This window comes from Chiloscyllium plagiosum, chromosome 5 (genome assembly GCF_004010195.1).
Source record: "Chiloscyllium plagiosum isolate BGI_BamShark_2017 chromosome 5, ASM401019v2, whole genome shotgun sequence".
Taxonomy (NCBI): Eukaryota; Metazoa; Chordata; class Chondrichthyes; order Orectolobiformes; family Hemiscylliidae; genus Chiloscyllium; species Chiloscyllium plagiosum.
In genome coordinates this window covers 74,724,132-74,750,062 of record NC_057714.1, presented here as the reverse complement: position 1 = coordinate 74,750,062, position 25,931 = coordinate 74,724,132, and the positions used below count along the sequence as shown (strand labels likewise).

Sequence of the window (25,931 nt, the reverse complement as noted above, 5' to 3'; positions counted from 1 at the left end):
GGACTAGAAAAGGTTGTTAAGCCTAAACTGTCCCAAACTAGGAACCACCTGGGGGTCGCACCACCTTTGTAATTGACAGGCAATAAAACACAAGCATTTCTGTGTCTGGAGTGTGTGCATGTAACAATCATGACAATAAATGCTCTGAAAGGAAGGCAATCATTGATTCTTGAAGCTTGTGAGACATAATTTGATGTTCTTAGTAAAACCTACAAAGTGGATGGTCAGCATAGAGAGGAAGGAGAAACTGAAGAAGATCATCATATTCATGGAATTGGGTTTGCTATCAAAAATAGAACAGTAGATTTATGTACAGCACTTTCAAGTGCCTTTAATGACTAGCTCATGATGTTATGCCCTCCATTTAATGGCAGTCAATGGCCCACAGTCATCATGCTTATGCTTCGACTCTCTATTCTACAGCTCTTTTAAGCAGATCTGGATTCTTCATAATATTCTGACACTGACAACTGTCCCAAAGCAAGACAAATTGAATCCATTGGGTGGTTTTAAAGTGAGTTGGATGCAACTCTACTACGTGGAAGGGCAGCATCGGAAATGAAATTGGAAAAGTCAAATTTCAACGTCTCGTCCTCTTTGTGAAGTGCACAGATTCACCATCACAAATACATTGTTTCAGTGGCATTTAGACATGAAACAATGTGCAAACATCTGCAATCCAAGCATTGGTGCTTCCTGGACTATGTCACTGTCTGAGATCAAGGGAGGAAGGATGTGTATGTGACCTGAGGTGTTTGCGGTGTATATGATTGCTGGACAGATCAAAGCTCACTATTGCTTTTGTGCTGCACTATGAATACATGCCTAACACCCAAAAACAGAAGTCCCTCAAAGAACGCTCGAAGAAAATTTAAGAACCACATTCTCCAGGATTTAAAAACAAGTAGATAATTACAAATGCAATTTTCTTCCCACCCTGCTCTCACAGAGTTCAATGGTGCTGGCATGGATGGGCAAAATCTAAGATGCAATTTCCCCTTCATTAAATTATTGTGGCAAAGAGGTGTTTCCGGTAATATGCTATATCTACATGCTTATTTCCTGGAGTGATTCTTCCTAGGGACCAAACACCAATCATGCAACCATACCTGTAATCCCTTGAAATGAACTCTGCAGAACATCAGATTTCTAATTTATTAACCATAAACCAAAAAAGTTTTGATTGCTGTATTTAAAATGATGAAATTATTAGGTAGACCATTTTTGTTAGTCATCTAAGAAAGTACCAGCAGACATGAGTATAAGTTACATATGCACAGAACTAGATTAGTTTTTGAGTCTGATCAACATATCCTTATTTAGAATGCACTGGAGTTAGGCCTCCCAAATTACCTGTAATCTTCTGCTACTTGCCTAATTGTTCTCAAAGGTTAAGAAGGAACTTTCAGGATCCAAATGATTTTTTTCCTTTGTGGTTTTAGTCATTTCTAAGAGATTGCATGGCTGTTGGGTGAAAGAGTATTGTCTCTAGGATTGGTATTGTGTAGAATTCAAAACATGGCAACTGAGGAGACTTGAGAGGGGATATAATCTTTTCCTGTACTTCATTTCTGTATGTTTCCTACGTTGTTTATGAGGGTAGGTTTGGTGGGTCCAAGTTTGTCACCATATTGTCTTAAAAAAATTATAATTTGGAAATCAGTTTTGGCAGTACTTGGGCTTACCTGATCCATTTTATGATCTATAACATCTTACCAAATCTCTGAATTGCCACTGTAAGTTGGCCCCAAGACAAAGATGTTTGGTGAGCTTATCTGAAGTTCTGTGTCATAAGTTGTAGAAAGAAAAAAGCAAGTGCTCCTACAGTATTATTGTTTTTGTGCCATCTTATATCTTATCTGGTAGCTAATACTATAGAATAATTTTATATCTAATCTTATCAGTTATATGGTCAAGGTTCATATGGTTGGGTTGAAGGTACACTTTTTTAACATCTGTGGTTTGAACAAATACATCAAACAATCACTATAATCAGCAGTGCTTATGGGGATATGCAACTAACATGATTTGCTTCAGGTACTCTGTCTACCTGTTAATTGCAATTTCTATACTAAAATGTGAATCAGAAAATGAAATAAATGATCGACTGAGGACTGCTATCAACAACGATCAGTGGGTATTATTTCTTTAATTAATAATAGTTTTAAATTAATTTCAGAGAAAACTGCTTGGTTTTGAAGAGCAACAAATGTATACATGTAATTTTGTAGCTGTCATCCATTGTGCTCTTAATTCCTATTTGTTCAAGTGTCTTTTTTATTACAAGACCCAGAATAACTTCAAATAATGGCAATTTGATATTTCAACCTGGCAACCTAAAGAATATTGAATTCAAGACTTCATCATCTGGAAGAATTAAATTAAATAATAACGATCTGGAACAACAACTTATTCAGGTAGTTACTGATAATTATCTGACCTCTAAAATACTGTGTTGCCATTTAATGAGGAAAGTAAATAACTTAGATAGTCGACACAATATTTTTATATAAGTAACTCTAACAAGACTATTATTTCACCAGACTAAACAGGCATATTTCAAATTAAATACTCTGTTTCATTCATTACATTTTATATTAAGCTTCAGTATGTAAAAGTCATTTCAAATGTCGTACATTAGTTTTTAACTTTATTTGAACACTGAATTTCACTTGTTCTTTTCAGATAGCTGCAGATGTCTTACATTATTTTGTGAAATTAATTTAATTGTTTTATTGTAATTCTAGATTGGAAAAAATAAGGATGACATTGTTGAATTGAAAGCTAGTGGAGGTCATATCTCTCAGAACATTTCTAATCAAATCAGTCAGCTGAATGTATGGGTAAGTATACAATCTGTGATCTCTTTACTGCTTGCTCTCTTTCAATTAATGTTATTGGCCATAAAAGCAAAACATCTCAGGGGGTGAAGAGTGCCTTTTGCATATTTATGTGAAAGTCTGTATTTTGTCTCATTATTCAGCAACTCATTAGGGACCATTCAATATGTAGATCTTACATTTTCTACAAAATGCATTTGAAGAATGCTTAAAGTTTTAAAGCCAGCCTCTAGTTAGATCATATATCAATTAAAAAGTCTCACTCTACAAAGGAAAGAAATAGTCTTTGAGTGAGATAATGCATTCAAAATCTATTTTTACACATGGTTAAACCCAGGCCCCTTTTCTTGACTGAAAGTGTGGACATGTGGAATCTTTATGTACTTTGTTTTCTGAAAAGCATGACGAGATTGTTGAAATTTCTCTTCATTTTTTCCCCCGATTTCTTTGTCTTAATTTTAAACAGTTCAAAGAGTTTTCAAAATTCATCCACTTTGCTTAAGCGTAAAATTGTTTGGTCTATTGAAATCAATATCATTAGTAGATTATGTGTTCAGGAGTCATTGTAAAACATTTACAGAACTCTAAAAAATAATCCTTTCCCCTAGAGGCTCCTCTGGTTTCCTTTCACTAAAACTAGAGGACTTCGGGCAATGAGAGGTGTAAGCTAAGAGGATTTCCCTTCAGCTGTTTTTTGTTGGCACGATAAAATCTTTCACAAGTCATTCACACTGTTATCTTCTCAACATTACAACACTGACCTAGAAGTATTCTGTCTCATGAATGGCATTGACATGAATTAGACGTAATACAAGTTTGACATTACTTGTAAAATAACTATTTGAAAACTCTTTTCTCTTTCGGTAGCAAGATAAAATTGCAATTTGTGAGATATTAATTTAACTGTTCTTTTTGCTGTCCCTTTAGCTACAACATCTTGAAGCCAGTGTTAAGGCTGTACAAACAGTAAGTATGTTGAATTCATATTAGTTTCTATTACAGTAATGAAGGATATCCATATATTTCATCCAAATAAGCAGATGACTGAAAACATGCGTTAAATTTGTGTTGAATTTAAATAATAGCTGCCGCACCAGAATTCAGATAAATATGGGTTGAGGTTACATTGTTAGACTGCATTAAAGATAATTAGATTTCATACCTAACCTCATACCTAACCTCATACCTTGCATTCAGTCTTGTCAGATTTGAGATCATATTTGAGTTGGTCTCTTTACAAATAACTAAAAGTTCGGATTGAGACTAATTACTAATAAATTTAAATAAAAAGTGCCCAACAGGGAGAAAAGTATTCAAGTAATGTTTAGGGCTCCATGATTCATATTCAATTGGTGGCTGCTGTTGAGAAATGATTATGTCTATGAATTTTTCTTACCTATTAAATTGCAGCCAGAGAATCACTCATAATGGTTTTTCTTCATACTCTCACATTGTTACCCAAGGATTTTTTTTTGTCCTCCCTACTGTTTCTTAGTTATATATTGTCCCTTGGTAACATTTTCTGCAGGAACAGTTTTGCTTTTCATATGTAATTGATAATGCACAGCACTAGCTCACCATTGTCTGTCATGACTACTCCACTGGCTGCATTACCAGGCTGCATATTTAACTTTTGAGTGCTGGATGATCAGAAATTTCATTCAACGACATATTGAGAAGACTGAAGCCATTGTTTCACTCTGATCTGAAACTCTTCTCACTAGTTACCAATTGCATCCCTCCCTCTGCAAACAGTCTGATATTAAACTAGTTAGTTCACCTTCCTGATGTCACATTAGATTCAGACATGAACTTTTGACCTTATATCACAATGCAATCAAAGCTGTCTATTGCCAGCTCTGTGACGTTGCTCAACATCACTCCTGTCTTAGCCCATCTGCTGCTTGAAATTTAATTTCAACCTTTGTTAACTCAAGGGCCAACTATTCCAATGTACTCACCTTCCATCCTTCTTTAACCAACTCTGTATCATACCGCACCAAGTCTTATCCCCTACCAAATCTATGCTTACTGAAGTGTACTGATTTCTGGTCAAGCAATGGCATGGATTTTAAGTTTTCATCCTTATTATCAATTCCTTCCATGTTCCTGCTCTCTCTATCTCCGAAATATTCTTCAGCCTCAAGACCCTCTGTAACATCTGTGCTCCTCCAATTCTGGCCTCCTGTGCATGCACTATTTTAACTCTTCCTACAAAGGCTGATAGTAGGGCCCCAAACCTTTGAATTCTTCACCCAATACTTCTCCGCCTGAAACGTACTTCCTTGACCAAACATTTGGTCACCTGACTTAATATCTCCTTTCGTGGCTCAGCATCAATGTTGTTTTATAATGTTTCCAATGAAGCTCCTGGGATCATTCCATTATGTGAAATGCTCTGTACAATCCTCAAAGTCAAACAGTAAACCAAAATAAGCAAATTTACTCGAATTAACATTCTCAAAATGAACAGAAAAATTAACATGAATCATGAGGAAAAATGAATTAATGGCAAATGATACTTCAAATGAAACTTCAAATGAAATTGGTCAATTCCATTTTCACTTATGGCTTCCAGCATTTAGTCATCATGTGCTCTTTTTTTGTGACAAAGACGCATCTCATTCCCTTGAAATATACCCGTCCTCCAACCATTCATTTCTATTAACCTAAGAGGGTCCTTTTCCCCTCTATTTACCACGGCATGACCTCTTCTCATCATTGACTTTCCTTGCATTTCAGTTTCTCTGGAAGGTTGCAAAGTGAGATCTGTTAATAATCATCTTACAAGTTAGTTCATAACCACCTGCCAGACCTGTTGAGCTTCTCTAGCAATTTCTGCTTTTGTTTCAGATGTCCATAATCCACAGGTATTTGTTTTATTTTACTAACCGAAATCATCCTATTTTTCTCAAGCCCCAAGCGTCTCGTGAATGAGGATTCCAATCTTCTTAACCCCTGATCTTATGTTGAGCCTCACATGCTCTGCTCCACCCTTCAATCATCACTTCTCAACTGCTTCCGACCTTTGAGCATCAGATCCACTTTTGCATCAAATGCTTGGATCTAAAACGTACATCAGTTAATTTCCCATGACAATATAACGAAAGCAGATGTACTGAAGAACCTTCAGTATATGAAGAAATTCCCATGAATATTCCATGTTTTGTAACTTTTAATATCGCAGAACTAACTGAAATTAAACATTAATCATTAGGAAAATCATACTTCAATAAAAATGGTTAATTTCACTTTAAATAGTTAATACAAAAATTTGTGCTCTATGCAATCACAAGCATTTGGATCACTCCCTGTGTAAATGTAGTGTAACATCACTGCATATTCCCACAAAATGTTATTCTTTATTAACGTAGCAAGATCAGGAGTCTTATACAACAACAGCTTTACTTTTGACTTCACAGGTACGATTGTCATCAGCATTGTACCTTTTTCCCTCGGTTCACAGCAGTCCTGAAGGTCTAACTTTCAGGAGTTCCTTTTCAACTGACCAACCAATAATCAGGTTTTGCTACTGCTGGGAAAGCACACATCTCTTTAATTTTGCTGAACTATTCATGAAGCTTAACAAAAAAAGCAAAGAACTGTTGATGTGGGGTGATCAGAAACGGTATCAGAAATTGCTGGAAAAATGCTTCAGATCTGGCAGAATCTGTGGAAAGAAATGTGAACTCTGCTTTCTCTCAACAGCTGCTCTCAGACCTGCTTTTTCCAGCAATTTCTATCTTTGTTTTTGTTGACTTCTAGTCTTAACTTTCTTCTTGTTGATTCTGTTTCCAAATCAGTGGTCATCTGGTATATGGACTAGTACTTATTATCAAAGAAAATTTAGAAAAGATCCTTCTGGAATTGATACAAACTCTGACATTGTTTTCAAAAATCCAAAACTGAAATACAAATTTTACATACATTTTAAAGAAATTAACAAGTTTTTGTATTGCTTCCAGCCCAAATGTTATCACGATATAAATAATCGTTATTTTTGTGGTTTATTCTTAGCTAGGGCGTAACTGGAAATATTTCTTAAAAGAAAACAGGAAATTTATCTGCGTTAGCAGAGTGATCAAGTATTCCATTTACCGATTTGTCATACATTCCAGAATAGAAAATAACATGAGGAATGCTTTGGTTCTAAAAAGAGGTGTGCAAAGAGAGAAGATAGACCAACAGTGATCTAAGTATCCGTACATTTCATTTTTAAAAAATCAACCAATAAAATAGGGATTTACAAGGTTTAAGAATAAAATTGTTCCTTCAGTTGGTTATTACATACTTTGAATGACTTTAAGCAAAGCATTGGAAACTCACTTCTTCTAAACTGCATTTCCCACATTTCAGATATTGCAAAGACGTGCATGCAAGAGCGACCCTTGTCAGAATGGTGGAAGGTGCCTTGATCTCATTGATTCTTTTTTCTGTCTCTGTCCAAGCAACTGGAAGGCAAGAAAGCTTTTCTTTAGACATACGTCTTTCCTGTGAATTGAGGTTCTAGTTATGTGATTTTTCTCATCAAGTAAACTCATGTCTGTTCTTGGCTTTTAGCTGAAGCATTAGCAGGGCCCAATTACTGAATGGACCCCCCCCCTCCCATTATTCTTCAGCAGAATGATCTTACACGGTGGTCTTTCCCCACTGCACCTTGGTGGTAGCAGGTCCCAGCTTTAGTGTGTCCCTCAGCACAAATCCTGGACCTTGGAATGTGCCAGTCTGCAACACGCAGGTTCAACTCCTTCAACTGGAAGACCAGCAAGTTTAGGGCAGACCAATGAATGTCTTTCACCAATTTGATGGTCCTCCAGGTGCTGCTGATGTTCGTCTTGGTGTATGTCCCAGGGAACAGACCGTAGAGCACGGCGTCCCACGTCATGGAGCTGTTCGGGATGAACCTCAATAAACACCACTACATTCCTGTCCAGACTTCCTTTGCATAGGCACATTCCAGAAGGAAGTGTGTAACAGTGTCTTCCTCTCCACAGCCACTTCGAGGACAGTGTGCGGTGGTGCAGAGAGTCTGGGTAGGTGTAAAGGATCTCACAGGCAGAGCCGTTCTCACCACAAGCCAAGTCATGTCCTGGTGCTTGTTGGAAAGTTCTGGCGATGAGGCATGCTGCCAAATGACTTTGACAGTCTGCTCAGGGAACTACTCGACAGGATCTGTCCTGAAGGGTCTTTAGAATGCTATATGCTGACCACTTCCTGATGGACTTGTGATCAAAGGTGTATTCCTTCACAAATTTCTCCATGAAGGACAGGTGATATGGAAAGGTCAAACTACTTGGAGTTCCAAGTGAGACCAGGCCCGCCCTGGATGTAGGTAGAACCTTGGTACGTAGTGACACTTGGTGTTTGCGTGCTGAGGGTCTACACACAACTTGATGCTGCCACACACAAAGATGGCCATTAGGGTGAGAGTAGCATTGGGTGTGTTGTTCCCCTTTGTCCAGGTCTTTGTACATGCTGTCCCTTTGGACTCGGTCCATTTTCGATCTCCACATGATGTGTATGATGGCCTGGATGACTGCGGCGGTGCAGGTTCAGGGAATAGGCCAGACCTGCGCCACGTATAACAGCATTGAGATTACCTCATACCTGATGACCAGATTTTTTTCACACCATGGACTGCTACCAGTGCTCCCATCTGCCCAATATCTTCTTCACCTCAGTGACACTCTCCTCCCAAGTCTTGGCACAAGCCCCAGCCTCTCCAAACCAAATACCCAGCACCTTCAGGCAGTCTGTCCTGAAGGTGAAGGCGAGAAAGGATTGGTTGGCCCAGTTTCCAAAGAGCAAGGCCTCACTCATGCCTCAATTTACTTTTGTTCCCAAGGCCTGTTCAAACTGTTCACAGATGCACCTGAGTCTGTACACTGACAATGGATCCAAGCAGAAAACAGCAATGCCATCCATGTACAGGGAGGCTTTAACCTGTAGGCCCCTGCTGCCACGAAAAGTCACCCCTCTCAGGTTCACATCCTTCCTGATGGACTCAGGGTTTTATCTCGTGATAACCTCTCCTAGCACATTATGTGGCTTTGGAAGGATGGGGAATGTCAAGGACCTGATGAATTTGGAATCACAATTATGTGGAACTGACTGGATGGATCAATGGGTCACCTCTTCAATACTTGTGAGCTTAAGAATCGGCTCTGCAATATAAACAATACGGCCCATGTCACCAGCTCTCAAAGCTGTTATAGAACTACTTTTTCTTGAAGTGGTTCTGTAATTTAAAATGGCTAAATGTTACAGGCTAACCCCAGCTTCATGACCTTAATATTAACTCTTAAGGTTCTAATTTTATTACATTTTAAAACTTTCTGTTATTGAGTACAGTAGTTGCTGATGTGAGTGAATTGTGATCCATAATTAACAGTGAGCGGGAAGATTTTCAAAAGTCTGTCGCTTGATTATCAATGAAATGAAAGGAAAACCCCAACTAAATTCCTAATGATTATCGTTTCTCATTACTTTGTATATTTAGGGACTTACTTGCTCTGATGATGTAAATGAATGTCTGGTCAATGCTGGACCATCGCTAGCATGTCAAAATGGAGCAACATGTGTTAACACAAAAGGCAATTACAGGTAACAGGATCGATCAGAGGAAAGAGATGGAAGCTTCATTGTGCATGTTTTGCATGTCAAAAGCTAGCACTGACATTACCTTGTTCAGAAAGTCAAAGAAAGATGGTTGCTAATTAATTGCATGATATATGATGGTTATATATCCACATGTTTGTCAAACACAGAGCTATCAGGCCAAATATTAATGATTAGTAGATGGAAAGCATTTATTTCTAAGCATTTATTGGGTTGTCAATGTTACTATATGATGTACATGTGAAGTATTTTGGAATGTTGAATCCTTGATTGTTTTTCAATTATTAACATGTTGAAAACTAAATATTACCATTCTCTTTACTTTGAAGTTCAGTTGTACCATGCTTCCTTCTTCTTTATAATGAGTGTCCACTCTTTTTATCACTGTGGTTTCAGACTAAAGGTAAAAGGTAATGTTGTCATAGTCTTAACAGACCAGAGGGCTGCTCTTCTATGAAACAGAGAAAGAGAGATGATTGATGTTTGTTTAAGCTGAGGGTCACCATGTCTCAAGCAAGGGAGTCATTGAGAAGGAGAGTCATCTATTGTAACCTCAGCCAATTCAAGAAGTGAACCCATATTGCTAGAGTCACAAACCAGCTGGCCAACCAACTGAGCTAACTGACGCCGAAGTGGATAGCCCTAAGTTCAGATGAACAGCGCATAGTAAAGTTAGCATAGAAAAGTACAGCAAACCATCTCTACTGAGCTTGTAGACTAAGCGCATAACATTGTGAAGGAAAAATCATATTGAATTTGTTTGTAATATTAATGTTACACTGTATTATGTCATCCTCAGATGTGACTGTACTCCCGAATGGTATGGTCCATACTGTACTTTCAAATATGATGATTGCCAAGGTGATTCACAAGCACTGTGTGAACATGGCATCTGCATTGATATAGAGAGAGTGCAGCCAAATCAGGTAAAGACCATGCAGCATTGTGAAAAAATGAATTTCTTTCTTTACAGGTTTTCTGTGCAGTATCTGACACTATTAACATTTGAATATGGTATTTAGTGGCACCACTGTTCCTGGTCCGAATGGAGATAAATGAATAATTTCTCCCTTCAACCATGTTTACAAACCATATTATTGTAAGGTGGAATTTACATACATAATTTACAAGGAACTAAGCACCACTCACAGTATTTTGCTGGAGAAATCATAATCATAGAGTCAGATAGCACGGAAATAGACCCTTCAGTCTAACCAATCCATGCTGAACATAATCCAAACTAAACTCGTCCCACCTGCCTGCTCCTGAGCCATATCCTTCCAAACTTTTCCTATTCATGTACTTATCCAATGTTTTTTAAATGTTGTAATTGTACCACATTCACCTACACCCCAGGAAGTTCCTTCACTGCATCTATGAGTAAGATTTCTTCTAATATTAGTTATGGGCTGTTTTTGCTGCACTTCATAGTGATTCTTTTTCACAGATGTTGTAGACTGTTGAATTTGCATATAGAAAACAACTTTGTCACTCAGGAAACAGACTTTGTTTTGTGAATAATCGACTAGGAGAAAATGAGGACTGCAGATGCTGGAGATCAGAGTCGAAAGGTGCAGCACTGGAAAAGCACAGGCAGCTTCCAAGGAGCAGGAGAGTTGACATTTTGAGCATAAGCTCTTCATCAGGAACATCGACACTCCTGCTGTTTGGATGCTGCCTGACCAGCTGTGATTTTCCAGTGCCACACTTTTTGACTTTGTTTTGTGAGTGTCCTGTTGAAAGTTCTACTCTGTTTCCAATTCTTTGATTGTGTAGTTCATGGGTATACACGGTGGTTTAATTTACATTCTGCTAATCATAGTATAAATTTTTCAAATTACATTTACTATTATTCAATATTTCCACTCATTGTCCATTAATAGCCCAAGTTCCAGTGTATCTGTGATGCTGGATGGACTCATGCTCCAACAAGCTCCGCCTGTAGTTCTGATATTGATGAATGTAATCTTCCAGCTCATCCCTGTTCAACAAATCCTCCAGTCAAGTGCATTAATTCTCCAGGATCATATCGTTGTGAGTCATGCCCAGCAGGTAACAACCTTTTTTTTCTGGTTAAACTGATTGAAACATGTCATTATCAATCATGAGAAACTTGTCAATATGACAAGTGCATTATTCAGCATGACCTGAATTTGGAATCATGAGTGAAGCAAGGGGCAAAAAAGCCATGCTGAGAGATCTAGTGATCTGGTGCGAAGTTTACTGCTCTAACTTTGCAGTAGATTTTATTGTTAAGGGTGGAACAGCAGGGATGCTATAAAACTGTGCAAACAGCCAATTACAAAAATTCTTAGTGACAGCCATGAAAAACTCTGAAAATCAAATAGCTTTTTAGAACAGTAACGATTGGGACACAAGTGGTGAAGGAAGAAGTTGAAATATTTTGAAAATATATTTTGGGGTGGCTCAGTGGTTAGCACTGCTGCCTCACAGCACCAGGGACCTGGGTTCGATTCCAGCCTAGGGTGACTGTCTGTGTGGTGATTGCACATTCTCCCCATGTCTGCGTGGGTTTCCTCCGGGTGCTCCGGTTTCCTCCCACAATCCAAAGATGTGCAGGTTGGGTGAATTGGCCATGCTAAATTGCCCACAGTGTTAGGTGTATTAGGGTGAATATAAGGTTGGGGAATGGGTCTGGGTGGGCTACCCTTTGGAAGGTCAGTGTGGACTTGCTGGGACGAAGGGCCTGTTTCCACACTGTAGGGAATCAAATTGAATCTAATCTAATTCAACATCTAATTTGAAGTTAGTTTTAAAATTGTGTATGTAGTCATTTGGCAAGTACTTGTGCATGCAATCTTTTAGCCTGGGAGGCTGCTGTGCTGCAATTACCTTGTGTTTCTGGCTGTTCAGCAAGCCCGCCCACTCTCACCACCTGCTATTGGCATCTCGAAAGGATTTACAATTAATAATCCATCCATTTGATTGTGTTATGACATAACTTGTATTTGAACCAGGAACTTCTAGAATAAAGGTAGGGATGCTACCACTATATCTAAAAAAAATCACAGATCAATCTTTATGCTGACATAAAGTGATATTTCACAACTATAAAATCAAATTTATGTCTATATATATTGTTCAATAGTTATTATTTAAGGTGGCTGTTAAAACCTAAATGACTCTTGGTTGAACAAGTTATAGTTTTTTGTGGGGGACTTTTTAAGAGATATGGAAAATTCTCACCAGATCAACTGATATTAATGATTTTTCACTCTGGGAATTGAGAGGGTGGCATTGGGATGGGTTGGTCATGACCCACAGAAAAGACTGCAACTAAACCCAGCAGTTAAAGTTGTTTTCAGAGGGGAAATAGCAGTGAATGCTAAAAGATTGCCATCAAATCCTCCAGGGTTTAGCCTTTCCAACATTGAATTGGCACTTAATGAATCGAATACTTTGCATTAATTCAGAAGTTGAAATTATTGTTTTTTTTAATCAAAATGGTTATGTTTTGCTAAAATGTACACAGGCTGGGAAGGAAATGGATACAGTTGCCAAGATATTAACGAGTGTGAAACTGAGAATGGAGGATGCTCTCAGGCTCCAATAGTTCGGTGTATTAATACAATGGGATCTTACCATTGCGACTTATGTCCACCAGGTATGTGGCCCTGTTAAACTAGTTGTAAAGCTAGATTGAGTCAACGTAGCAGTGAAGGGGCACTTGTTTATATGGCTAAGAAATTATGTTTAAGTTCCTGAAGAATGCTATGATAGTTAAAGTGCAACACAGCAAAATGTCAATTTTTTTCCTGATTATTCTTCTTAATTAATTCTATTTTCTAATTGAAAATATATTGCATTTACAATTTTACATTTTCTTAAATTGATGAGTTTTTTTTGGAGCTCTGGAAATAATAGCCAGTTGCCTTTTTTAAAACAACAAAGGGCCGAGACAGATCAACAGAAGATATACAGTACATTATATGAACAAAGGGCATTATTTCATAAGCAACAACATTTTGTTGAATTTATTCCAATATATAGTATATCTTTCAAAGTTGTTTCAGTACTTACCATTGTTATTTCTGTTTCTTTATATTTCCTATGTAATTTGGAACACACATATCAATTTTTCTCAAATGCTGCCAATATTTTGGGGGCCCTGATCTTTGTATCAGTATATGCTGTGAAACATCAGCATGAAGCTGGCTCTTTCTCCCTCTCAATACTGCTCCTGCTGCCAGTCGAAGTGACTATAGGGCTGCATCGTGGAATCTTGTGCAAAAACAGGGGGTTCTGATCCATTGTATGCAGTTCTAGGAGTACCTTAATGTGATAACCACTGGCTAGTTTAAAGCAAGTTTGAGGGAAAGATAGTGACAATGAATAGGAAGAAAGCATTAAAAGAAAAGTCCAAGTGAAAAGGGTTAAGTCAAGAAGTCTGGGTTTGATGGAGTAAAAATTCCACTACTGAAAGAGAAAGGAGAATGGCTTCATTACTTGGGAAAGGATTCCATCATTAAATGGTGGTAGGAAGATTGCCACCATTAACTAAGTGGTGAACAGTTCGAATGCTAACCAAAGGATGTGAAGAGAGGCTAGCTTCAATTGATGGGGGAAATAAAAGAATAAGAATGTAACCGTGAATACGTTTTCCAGTGATGGATTGCTAGTTGAGCAGAGGGAAGTGAGTATAGTTTGAAGCTGGAGAGTTTGAGAGACAGAGACAATCTCTGGGAAGTGGAAAGTTAGATCAAGTCATAGAGACATACAGCACAGAAACAGATCCTTCAGTCCAACTCGTCCATGCCGACCAGCTAACCTAACCCAATCTAGTCCCACCTGTCAACAGCCTGTCCATATCCCTCCAAAACCTTCCTATTCATATATCCATTTAGATGTATTTTAAATGTTGCAATTGTGCAAGCCTCCACCATTTCCTCTGGCAACCCATTCTACACATGCACCACCTTCTGTGTGAAAAAGTTGCCTCTTAAGTCTCTTTTATATCATTCCCCTCTCATCCTAAACCTATGCCCTCTAGTTCTGGACTCCCCCACCCCAGGGAAACGAGCTTGCTTATTTACCCTATCTATGCCCCTCATGATTTTATTAACCTCTATAAGGTCACCCCTCAGCCTCCGACGCTCCAGGGAAAACAGCCCCAGCCTGTTCAGCCTCTCCCTATAGCTCAAATCCCTCAACCCTGGCAACATCCTTGGAAATCTTTTCTGAACCCTTTCAAGTTTCGGAATATCTTTCTGATAGGAAGGAGACCAGAATTGCATGCAATATTCAAAAAGTGGCCTAACCAATGTCCTGTACAGCTGCAACATGACCTCCCAACTCCTGTACTCAATACACTAGCCAATAAAGGAAAGTATATCAAATGCCTTTTAAATTATCCTATCTTCCTGCAACTTTACTTTCAAGGAGCTATGAACCTGCACTCCAAGGTCCCTTTTTTCAGCAACAATCCCTAGGACCTTACCATTAAGTGTATAAGTCCTGCTAAAATTTGCTTTCCCAAAATGCAGCACCTCACATTTATCTAAATTAAACTCCATCTGCCACTTCTCAGCCCATTGGTCCATCTGATCAAGATCCTGTTGTAATCTGAGGTAACCCTCTTCGCTATCCACTACACCTCCACTTTTGGTGTCATCTGCAAACTTACTAACTGCACCTCTTATGCTCACATCCAAATCATTTATGTAAATGACGAAAAGTAGTGGGCCCAGCACTGATCCTTGTGGCACTCCAGTGGTCACAGGCCTCCAATCTGAAAAATAACCCTCCACTACCATCCTCTGTCTTCTACCTTTGAGCCAGTTCTGTATCCAAGTGGCTAGTTCTCCCTGTATTCCATGAGATCTAAACTTGCTAACCAGTCTCCCATGGGGAACCTTATCAAAAGCCTTATGAAGTCCATATAGATCACATACACTACTCTGCCCTCATCAATCCTCTTTGTTACTTTTTCAAAAAACTCAATCAAGTTTGTCAGACATGATTTCCCATGCACAAAGCCAAGTCTAATCAGTCCTTGCCTTTCCAAATACATGTACATCCTGTCCCTCAGGATTCCCTCCAACAACTTGCCCACCACCGACGTCAGGCTCACAGATCTATAGTTCCCTGGCTTGTCCTTAGCACCTTGCTTAAATAGTGGCACCAGGTTAGCCAACCTCCAGTCTTCCGGCATTTCACCTGTGACTATCAATGATACAAATATCTCAGCAAGAGGCCCAGCAATCACTTCCTTAGCTTCCCACAGAGTTCTTGGGTACACCTGATCAGTTCCCAGGGATTTATCTACTTTTATGCATTTCAAGATATCCAGCACTTCCTCGTCAAGATCTTTCAAGATGTCACCATCTATTTCCCCACATTCTGTATCTTCCATGTCCTTTTGCACAGTAAACACTGATGCAAAATACTTGTTTAGTATCTCCCCTGTTTCCTACAGCTCCACACAAAGGCGGCCTTGCTGATCTTTGAGGGGCCCTATTCTCTCCCTCGTTACCCTTTTGGCCTTAATGTATTTGTTAAAACCCTTTGAATTCTCTTTAACTCTGTTTGCCAAAGCTATCTCATGTTCCCTTTTTGCCCTCCTGATTTCCCTCTTAAGTATACTCCTACTGCCTTTATACTCTTCTAAGGATTCACTCAAATTATCCTGTCTATAGGATATGCTTCCTTCTTTTTCTTAACCAAATCCTCAATTTCTTTCGTCATCCAGCATTCTCTACAACTACCAGCTTTTCCTTTCACCCTAACAGGAACATACTGTCTCTGGGCTCTTGTTGTCTCATTTTTGAAGGCTTCCCATTTTCCAGCCATCCCTTTACCTGAGAGCATCTGCCCACAATCAGCTTTTGAAAGTTGGTACATTGTCTCTGTGATTTGATTCCAGAGTCTGGAAGAACGCTTCTGTGAATGGAATTTGGATTAACCAAAAGAAAATGACTAATGAAGTGACCATTGTTTGTTTGTGAGACCTTCTTGTGCAATCAGACTAGATTAGTGCAAAGTAGCAGAGGTATAGCAATTGTGAGGTATCGGAGAAAACATGGTGGCACTTACACTTAAAAGAGTGGAGAAATACATGAACATTCTTGATAAAGTGCTGGGCATTCCTCCAAATGACTGCGACTGCTTCAATCAAGCAGGATGGCCTGGTGTCATGAACTCTATTGCTGGTCATGGGGGAAGAGAAGGTCCCACCGATCACCACACTTTTCAGCAGTGAGATTTTTAAATCTTTCACCTCGCCTTAAACCTATGCCCTCTAATAACTGGTAAGTGGCAAGTGGTTCTGGGAATGAATATGATCAGCCAGAAATTGATTGTGATAGATATCATAGAGGTGGTAACAGGAATTAAAACATAGAGTTTAATAAGATTCAACAAGAAAACTAACTTTGCCTCATGGTAAGATTCCCTCAATCTTGACACAGTGTGCAATTAGCCTAAAAGCCCTAAGATTCAGGCTCCATGATTCTGTATCAGGGCACTTATTAACAGGATTCTCTGAAACATACCATTTGCCCTCTAGTTACTTGCTGTACCTGCCTGTTTACTTTCCTTTAGTTATGCATATGGACTAGATGCCCAGGTCCTCAACTTGTCTAGATCGTTCTGAAGCCTCTCTGCACATTCCTCACAATGAACAATTCCACTTCAATTTGTGTCATCAGCAAACCCTGAAACTTTACACAAGTCATCCAAGTCCTTCATCCCTCATCCAAGTCATATATATATAAAATAAAAATATTGTGAATAGCTTCGGTGTAAACACTGATGCCTGCATTAGTCAATCCCTGCCATCCGGTCAACCTATTCCCAAACCATGCCAGTATATTTCTGCCACTCCTATGTGCTTTAATTTTGCCAACTAACCTTTTACTTGGAACCTTATCAAAAACCTTCTTGTAATCTAAATACACCATGTCCACTGGTTCCCCCTGACAATTCTGTTAGTTACATCCGCAAAAAGCTCCAGAAGGTGTGTTAAACATGATTTCTCTTTTATAAACACATGCTGGCATTTTCATATCCCATTTACGCTTTCCAAGTGTTAAGCTATCACATCTTTAGCATTGAGACTCTAGCTTTTCTCCACTAATGATGTTAGACTAACTGGACTGTAATTCTCTGTTTCTTTCTCTCCTTCAGTTTTTTAAACAGTGAGGTCACAATTACCACTCTCCAAGCTGTAGTGTCTGATCCAGTGTCTATTGAAATTTGGAAGATGAACACCAATACATCCAATGTTGCCACACTCACTTCTTTACTCTGTCTCGCCCTGTTAGAATTTTAGATGTATTAATCAGATTCTCTCTCATTCTTTTAAATTCTAGCAAATATGGGGCCATTTGATCTAATCTCTTCCAATGCACCAGTCCTGCCATATTTGCTATCAGTCGAGTGACCCTTCTCTGCACTCTTTCTTTGGTATGGAAGGGAGAGTTGTATCTGCCTGGAGATTGATAGACCCTAGAGATTTGTTAGCTTTAAATCCCATGAATTTCTCGAGCACCATCCGACTCATGGTATTCTGTATTTGTAGGGAAAGCAATTATTTGGGAGTACTGGAAGAATATTTATTCCTAAACAAACTTCTTTCTAATTTGCTGCTTTATTTGGTGTGTAGGTTACCAGGGTGATGGGAAGACATGCACACCGATTGATGTATGCTCTATAAACAATGGAGGATGCCATCCCTTGGCATCATGCACTTTCATTCCAGGTACAATAGCGAATGTGGTATGTAACAATCTGTATGTCCAATATCGAGAATGTACAACAGAGCCATTTATCAGCAATGAAGTTGAGGCATTTAGATAGCAATATTTATCTAAATTTACTGTGGTATTTAAAGCGAAGACTTGAAAGCCGTGTTCTATCTGCTGAGTTTGATAAGCATTTGAGTTCAACTGTTCTTTATTGCAAATAAGATTTGGGTGTCATAAACTTTCTAATCATTAAGACATAATCTGTACTTTGTTATATTTAATAAGCAAACCATCTTGAATTATTTAATCATTAATTCACTGTGATTGTTGAACAGTATCCACAAGCTTTGACTAATGCTACAAAAAAAATTATCGATTTTTAGTCCATGACCCTTGTGAACCATTGTTGTACAAGTTGACCACAATGCAGAAGATTGAATTCCTTTCTCACAATCTATGCTCTAGACCACCAATGATAACCTTCTTATCACTTTTCATACTTTGTCTCATTAAAGTTAGTTAACATTCATAGTTGTTTCTAAAATAGTCAATAATAGTCATGGTTGGAGGAGTCCACCTCCACTATCAGTGCCTTGGTGTTTCAGGCCATTGTGCTGATATCAACCTCCATGGAAAGAATGGTCATCTGCTTTGAACTGATGACATGACAGGCAACTGAGTTCAGTGACCTATGCACTGACTTTAACTTGGAGAGAGGAAGGTCTTGTCTTGGCTGGTTAGTGCCTCATTAAAGTGCAGCAAAATGTGCACTGTACTTGATGAGCAGGAAAGTGCAGGTGGGCCATCAAAGGGAACATGAAGAAAATATACATGGAAGTGGGACTCCATCTAAAACACTTCCACTCCATGCACCTGTGGTTCCTACCCATTACTCAGCTGGAGTACCATTAGCTGCCTCCTGTGCCAATGGAATAGTCTGTCCATTGTATTTTATGCTTTGGAGATATTCAGAATTGACCAACAAATTTCCATATCCGGATTTATTTACCAATGCTCTTTATAAAATTTCTGTTCTTATTTCTACAGATTCTTATTTCAGTTTATTTTCCATTTCTCTTTAACTGTACGACTGCTGCCACCTCTGCTGGGTCTGTCCTGCCGGTGAGAAAAGACATATCCAGGGATGATAATGGTGGTGTTTGGGGCATTGTCTGCAAGGTATGATTCCCTGAGTATGGTTATGTCAGGCTATTGCTTGACTAGTCCATGAGACAGCTCTCTCAATTTTGGCACTAGCCCCCAGATGGTGGTAAAGAGGACTTTGTAGAGTTGACAGGCCTGTTTCTACCCATTGTCTTTTCTGGTGCTGAGGTCAATTACAGGTGGTTTGTCTGGTTTCATTCCTTTGTTGAGACTTCACGGTGATTGATATAATGAAGTTGTTTGCTGTGCCATTTCAGTGGGCAGGTGAGAGTCAACCACATTGTTGTGGGTCTGAAGTCACATGTAGGCCAGATCGGGTGAGGATGGCAAATTTCCTTTGCTGAAGGTCATTAGTGAGCCAGATGGGTTTTTCCTGACAATTGACAATGGTTTCATAGTCAACATTTGTTTTTAGGTGGCACGGTGGCTCAGTGGTTAGCACTGCTGCCTCACTGCACCAGGGACCCAGATTCAATTCCCGCCTCGGGCAACTGTCTGTGTGGAGTTTGCACATTCTCCCTGTTGTCTGTGTGGGTTTCCTCTGGGTGCTCCGGTTTCCTCCAACAGTCCAAAGATGTACAGGTTAGGTGAATTGGCCATGTTAAATTGCCCGTAGTGTTAGGTACATTAGTTAGGGAGGAATGGGTCTGGGTGTGTTGCACTTTGGAGGGTCAATGTGGACTTGTTGGGCTGAAGGATCTGTTTCCACACTGTAGGGAATCTAATCTAATCTTATTCCACATTTGTTTTTTTTTAAATTGAATTCAAATTCCACCATCTGCAGTGGCAGGATTTGAACCTGAATCCCCAGAATATTAGCTGAGTTTCTGGATTAATCGTCTAACAATACTGTCGCTAGGCCATTGCCTTCCCTGTAATGTCCAATCAAGTCTGAACAAATTTCCCAGAATGTTTTGAAGGCTATGATGCTTCTGTTTAAGTAGGGTCTGTCTCTGTCCTGCACCCCTCTATTTTAGTTCATAAACCCAAGCAGCCTTTTGTATCGTTTGACCATACAGAACTGGAGTTTGGTGAAGATGTTTGCTGATTCACAGGGAAGTCTGGAAATTGATATCTAAAATTCTTTCCTGTACCGCTTATGCATGCCAATATGAAACCTATCAACTTTATATGTAGGCAAAAATGTTAATTAGCTATTCTTGTCACCAACTCCATCTCATTGTAGAAGTAATTTGTTTATAGAATAATACTCTGAACAGCTTTCTGGGATTTTGGGAGATTTAGAATCAAATTATTGCAAACTCTGCTGCTGCCACAGTCTTTAAGTGTAAATATCTCACAACTTCTTCTGAGTAAAACAATCCAAACATTCCTTTGCTGTCTAGCAATCAAACCACTCAGGCCTATTGTCAATTAATCTGTAAAACAGATCACATGACTCTCTTCATTTACCCTGAGTTTAAGGATACAGTTCCAAAACATCTTATAAACCTTACTAATAACTTACTAAGTTCAAAAATGTGATAGTTTGAACTACTTACACTCAGCTAATGCAGAAGTTGCTATTTGTTGAATTAAAACAAGCTGTCAGCTGAAAAAAAACTAACCTATTGTATGCTATAACATCAAGTGCAATATTATCAAACTTGCATCATTTGATGTAAGCTTGAAAAATGGATCTGAAGAAAAAGAATCAAACTTTTCTTTATGTTTTCAAATTCTTTGTAGCTTTTCAACTTTCACCCTCAGCTTTTGTTACAAAGGAATCCAATAGTTTATTGACTAATCTTCTTCCCTATTGATCACTTCTTATCTGATTTAAGCCAGCCAAACAGTCAAAGTGTGTGGTCAGTTTGCAACTGCAGATGAGTAAGTGCACAAAGCCACCCTACATGTTGATAAGATGCATAGTGGAAACTAAATACAATTTGGAAGCAAAATGCAAAGCCAGGATCCAAAACTGAAAGGTTGATACAGAAACAGCACAGCAAAGAAAGGTTATTGCGTTGAACAAGAAGGTTGCTCAGCCATCCAAAGGCAGAAGTTTACCAACTGAAAAATATAAAATGCAAGGAAAGACAGAAAAGAGTAGAATAATGCATCCATCATTAAATTAGGGTCTTTATAATATTGGGGTTGAAAGTTTAATAGTCATAGAGTAACAGAGATATAGCACAGAAACATACCCTTCGGTTCAACTCATCCGTGCCGACCGGATATCGTAAACTAATCTGGTCCCATTTGCCAGCACTCGACTCATATCCCTCTAAACCCTTCCTATTCATATACCCATCCAGATGTCTTTTAAATGTTGTAATTGTACCAGCCTCCACCACTTCCTCTCGCAGCTTATACCATACACGCACCACCCTCTGCGTGAAAAAGTTGCTCCTTAGGTCCCTTTTGTATCTTTCACCTCTCACCCTAAACCAATGCCCTCTAGTTTTGGATTTCCCCACCCCAGGGAAAAGACGTTCTCTATTTAGCTTCTCCATACCCCTCATGATTTTACAAACTTTTACAAGGTCACCCCTCAGCCTCTGACGCTCCAGGGAAAACAGCCCCAGCCTATTCAGCCTCTTCCTATTGCTCAAATCCTCCAACCCTGGCAACATTCTTTTCTGAATCCTTTTAGGTTTCACAATATCCTTTGAATTTTTTCATTGTTTGGATGAAATGTGGCATTGAGCTATTCTCAGATCTCTCACATCTCAATTCAGTTAGTTGTTTTGAGTTCCATAGGTGGCCACTTCTGATCTATCTGTAGATAACAGGTAGTGAAGCTTTGTATTTGATAGTGATGTCAAATGGAACACGATTGATCAAAGTCTGTAAATAAAACAAGAGAAGTGAGTGTTATAAAATTAATTATGAAGCAGTTCACTGAAATTTAATATTTTCTTTAAAAAAATAATTTCTCAGCTGTGCTTGGGTGGGACTGTTTTTAAAACAATATTGTCGATTTGTTATTGAGAGATGGGTTGAGGAATAGTTCAAGAGAGGGGATGGTCCTAACCAAGCAGTATCATCATATTGTTGGTAATGTGCTCATGCTGGACAACAATGCCAGCTTGTGAATTAGTTTTTGACTCTAGTCTGTTCCTTCATCCTTAAAGCTGTATTTGATTTTCTAATATTGCTCTCTAATTCTGAATATTCTCCTGTTTACTGATCCAGATTTTCAGAATCGAACTGTGGCTGCAAAATATGATTACGTGTTTATCTAACTTTCCTATTTGCTTGTGTGATATCCCCTTCTGCCTAATGACACAATTACTCACTTTATAACTACATCTTCATTAAAAACCAATTCACTCATATGAAAAATATGATAAGTATATAGGCCTTCTGGTTCTCATATTCAATATAATCATGGCTGCACTTGGATATCAACTATTGGCCTTGGCCTTGGCCTTGATTTTTATGTCCTCTTTGTCTACAGGAGTAGTACCAGAAGAATTACTCACTTTATAACTACATCTTCATTAAAAACCAATTCACTCATATGAAAAATATGATAAGTATATAGGCCTTCTGGTCTCATATTCAATATAATCATGGCTGCACTTGGATATCAACTCCACTTTCCCATTTTGTGTCGCACATCCCTGGATTCCTTATTGCCCAAAACATATACTCATTGACTGAGCATCCCCAGCTATCTGTGATAGAGAATTCAAAATTAACACAATCCTCTGAGTTAAGAAATTTCTCCTCATCTCAGTCCTGAAAGGTTAACCTCTTATCCAGAGGTTATGTCTCTAGATTCAAAACTCTCCAGGCAGAGGAAACAGTCACTCAATATCTTCCTGGTTAAACCTTTCACAAATTTCATACATTTCAGTTAGACCACTTCTTATTCTTCTAATCTCTGAAACATAACCTAATTCTATGTAATCCCTCCTCATTAGTCTGCCATCTAATCCCAGGAATCAAGCTAGTGAACTTTGATGCACAATCACTAAGCTATGAAGCCTAATACTAAAAGCAGTTCTCTGCGTATGATCTTATTAAAGCCCTATATAATTGCAGGAAGACTTCCTTACTCTTGCTATCTTGAAATAAGGGGTAAAGGCCAACACACAAATTACCTTCCTAATTTGTTGCCTTACTTACATTTTACCTTTTGGTGTGTAATGTAGATGGGCTCCTAAATTTTAAAAAATATAACAGTATTTACTAGTTTCTCACCTTTGAAAATATATGCTGCTTTTCCATTCTTTGTACCAAAGTGGATCATTTCTCACTTTCTGATGTTATTTTCCAAAACTTCAGCTTTGCTATCACTTAATCTGCCTGTATTCTTAGGTGATCTGTTTGTGGTCTCCTTACACTTTCCTACCTAGCTTTCTGTTGTAAGTATACTTGGATTTATTCCATTCAGCCGTCTCATTTTTAAAAAATTTAACCGATTTCTAAAATCAACCTGTTCAGATTTGTTATTACACACCTCTGGAGCAGGTGGGACGAACTCAGGCTTCCTAGTCCAAAGTTAGGGACACTACCAGTGTACTACAAGAGGACCCCAATCTCCTCATCTAAATGATTGATATTGATTCTAAATAGCTGAGGCCCCTGTACTGAGCCTTCTGGCATTTGGTTGTACCTTGCTATACCAAAAATGACCCGTTTATTCTGACAATTTGTTTTTTCTGTCCAACCCTTGCCAACAGAACGCCTCTAATTTTATGCACCCTAATCTCATTTCAACAACCTCCCGAATAGCACTTTTTCAAATACTTTCTGAAAACCAAAATTTATTTTGATTACATATAAGGATTCCTCTTATCTAATGTAATGGTTACAGAATAAATTTGAGGGAGTTCTGGAAGATTAAAACTAATGTATCCAATATCTCTGGAGTCACCTCTGTTAAAATCCTGGAATGTAGGTCACTTAGTCCCGGAGATTTGGTGGTTATTAGTGATTTCATTTCAACTATATTCTCGAATATTGATTACTTTCAGTTTCTCACTCTCTTAAGGCCCTTGGTTTCCAATAGATTATTTGCAGTTTCAAGTGTGAAGACTTGGAAAATATTTGTTTTTTTTTAATAGATATTTTTATTAGAAATTTAACACAAAACTATTATAAATGATTTGGTGAGCTTGGTAGGGGGTAGGTGACCCACTGTGCCCAAGTCTTGGGAGGAGCACTACAGACTCAGTCTGGGTCGCTGCCATCTTGGATCCCCCCGAAAATATTTGTTTAACACATCATTTCCTTATTTTCCATTATTCTGTCTCCTGTTTCATTAAATTCCCACAATTCTGATAACATATACATGTTTTATATGTTTCTGAAATGATATATATTTCTCTCAGTATTGGTTATTTTGTGAAATGCAAGCTGCCGGATGGTAACTACTGTTACAACAGGGAAAGACGCATCTCTGAAAGGTACATTGGTGCAAATGAGCCCAAGTGAGTTATTTCATCAAAGAAGCCAAGAAATCCTCCAAATACCCAGCATGATAAGCAGAATCTGTACAAAATAAATGTTTCAGGTTTCATCACATTTCTTCATAATTGGACCTATTTAGAGATTTTTAAAAATTTACAGCAAATATAAGCAAAAGGAAAAGAAGCAGGGGAAGAAAGTACATAAGGGAGAGTTTGCAAAAGTGGCAAAGGACAAAAACAATGTGAGTGCAAGGCAAAAATATGATGGCAATGAGACAATAAAATAAGCAAAACAATGTGCCTGAAGGAGCTGTAATTAGAAATAACAGAAACATTACCAACCGCTGTTGATAACAACTGGGACAAAGGCTATGATCTGAAATTGTTGAACACAATGCTGAGAGTAGGCAGCTATAAACTAGCTGAAAGATGAGATGCTCTGTCAAGTTATATTTGGACAGTGTAGGAGATCAAAGTCAGAGAGATCAGAGTGAGAGTGAGGTGGAGAATATAATAATAAATAATAGGAAGCTTAGGATCATAACTGCAGACTGAGCAGCGATGGTCTGCAATACCATCAATGAATCTCTACTTGGTCATGGAGTGTTTGATGATGGTAGGAAGGGATGTGACAAAAGGAAAGGTATTTTATCTCCTTTACCTACTTGGGGCAATGTTGCAAAAAGGGGTGGGAGTGTCAAGAGTGATTGAGGAATAGGCCAGGGTGTTTAGAGAGAATGGCCTCCTCAGAACATTGAAAGAGGAGTGGAGCAGAAGATGTTTTTGGAATTATCACCATGCCCTAAGAGATAGAAATGGTAGAAGATGATTCAGTGAATGTGAAGGCTTATGTGTTTGAAGCTAATGACAGAATGAACCCTATACCAGTCTGTCAGAAAGCTGAAAGTTTGAAATCAGAAATATGCGAAATGGAACAAACACGGTAGAGGGACTTGTCAATCATTGTGGATTGAGAAAAAAGTGAAGATGGCAGGGAAGATGAATGAATTTGAATGAATGATTTTATTGTCACATATATCTAGAATGATACAGTGAAAAATGTTTTGTTGCTAGAATCCAGAGTCATTTTGAGTTTCAAAAAGAATAGAAAGAAATTACTTAAATAGAGTTCATCTTCTGTTCAAATTGGGTCTCAAACATGACTCCAGGGCTTCTGCAAGGTGTTCTGGGCCTCAAGAAGGTTCGCTCCAGTGATGTCATCAATGATAACGTTGACGCCC

General features: G+C 38.6%; 1 protein-coding gene across 1 annotated transcript in view; it reads left to right on the top strand.

Moving 5' to 3' along the window:
• Positions 1–2,004: 2,004 nt before the first annotated feature.
• cubn (cubilin (intrinsic factor-cobalamin receptor)) overlaps positions 2,005–25,931 on the top strand; it is a 292,612-nt gene continuing 268,685 nt past the window's right edge. Inside the window, exons 1-10 of the mRNA XM_043690378.1 lie at positions 2,005–2,133; positions 2,288–2,417; positions 2,748–2,843; positions 3,768–3,806; positions 7,197–7,298; positions 9,340–9,443; positions 10,258–10,384; positions 11,342–11,510; positions 12,952–13,083; positions 18,082–18,177. Of these exons, the coding sequence (XP_043546313.1) occupies positions 2,024–2,133; positions 2,288–2,417; positions 2,748–2,843; positions 3,768–3,806; positions 7,197–7,298; positions 9,340–9,443; positions 10,258–10,384; positions 11,342–11,510; positions 12,952–13,083; positions 18,082–18,177 (1,105 nt within the window). The 5' untranslated portion in view covers positions 2,005–2,023. The remainder of the gene's footprint in view (positions 2,134–2,287; positions 2,418–2,747; positions 2,844–3,767; positions 3,807–7,196; positions 7,299–9,339; positions 9,444–10,257; positions 10,385–11,341; positions 11,511–12,951; positions 13,084–18,081; positions 18,178–25,931) is intronic.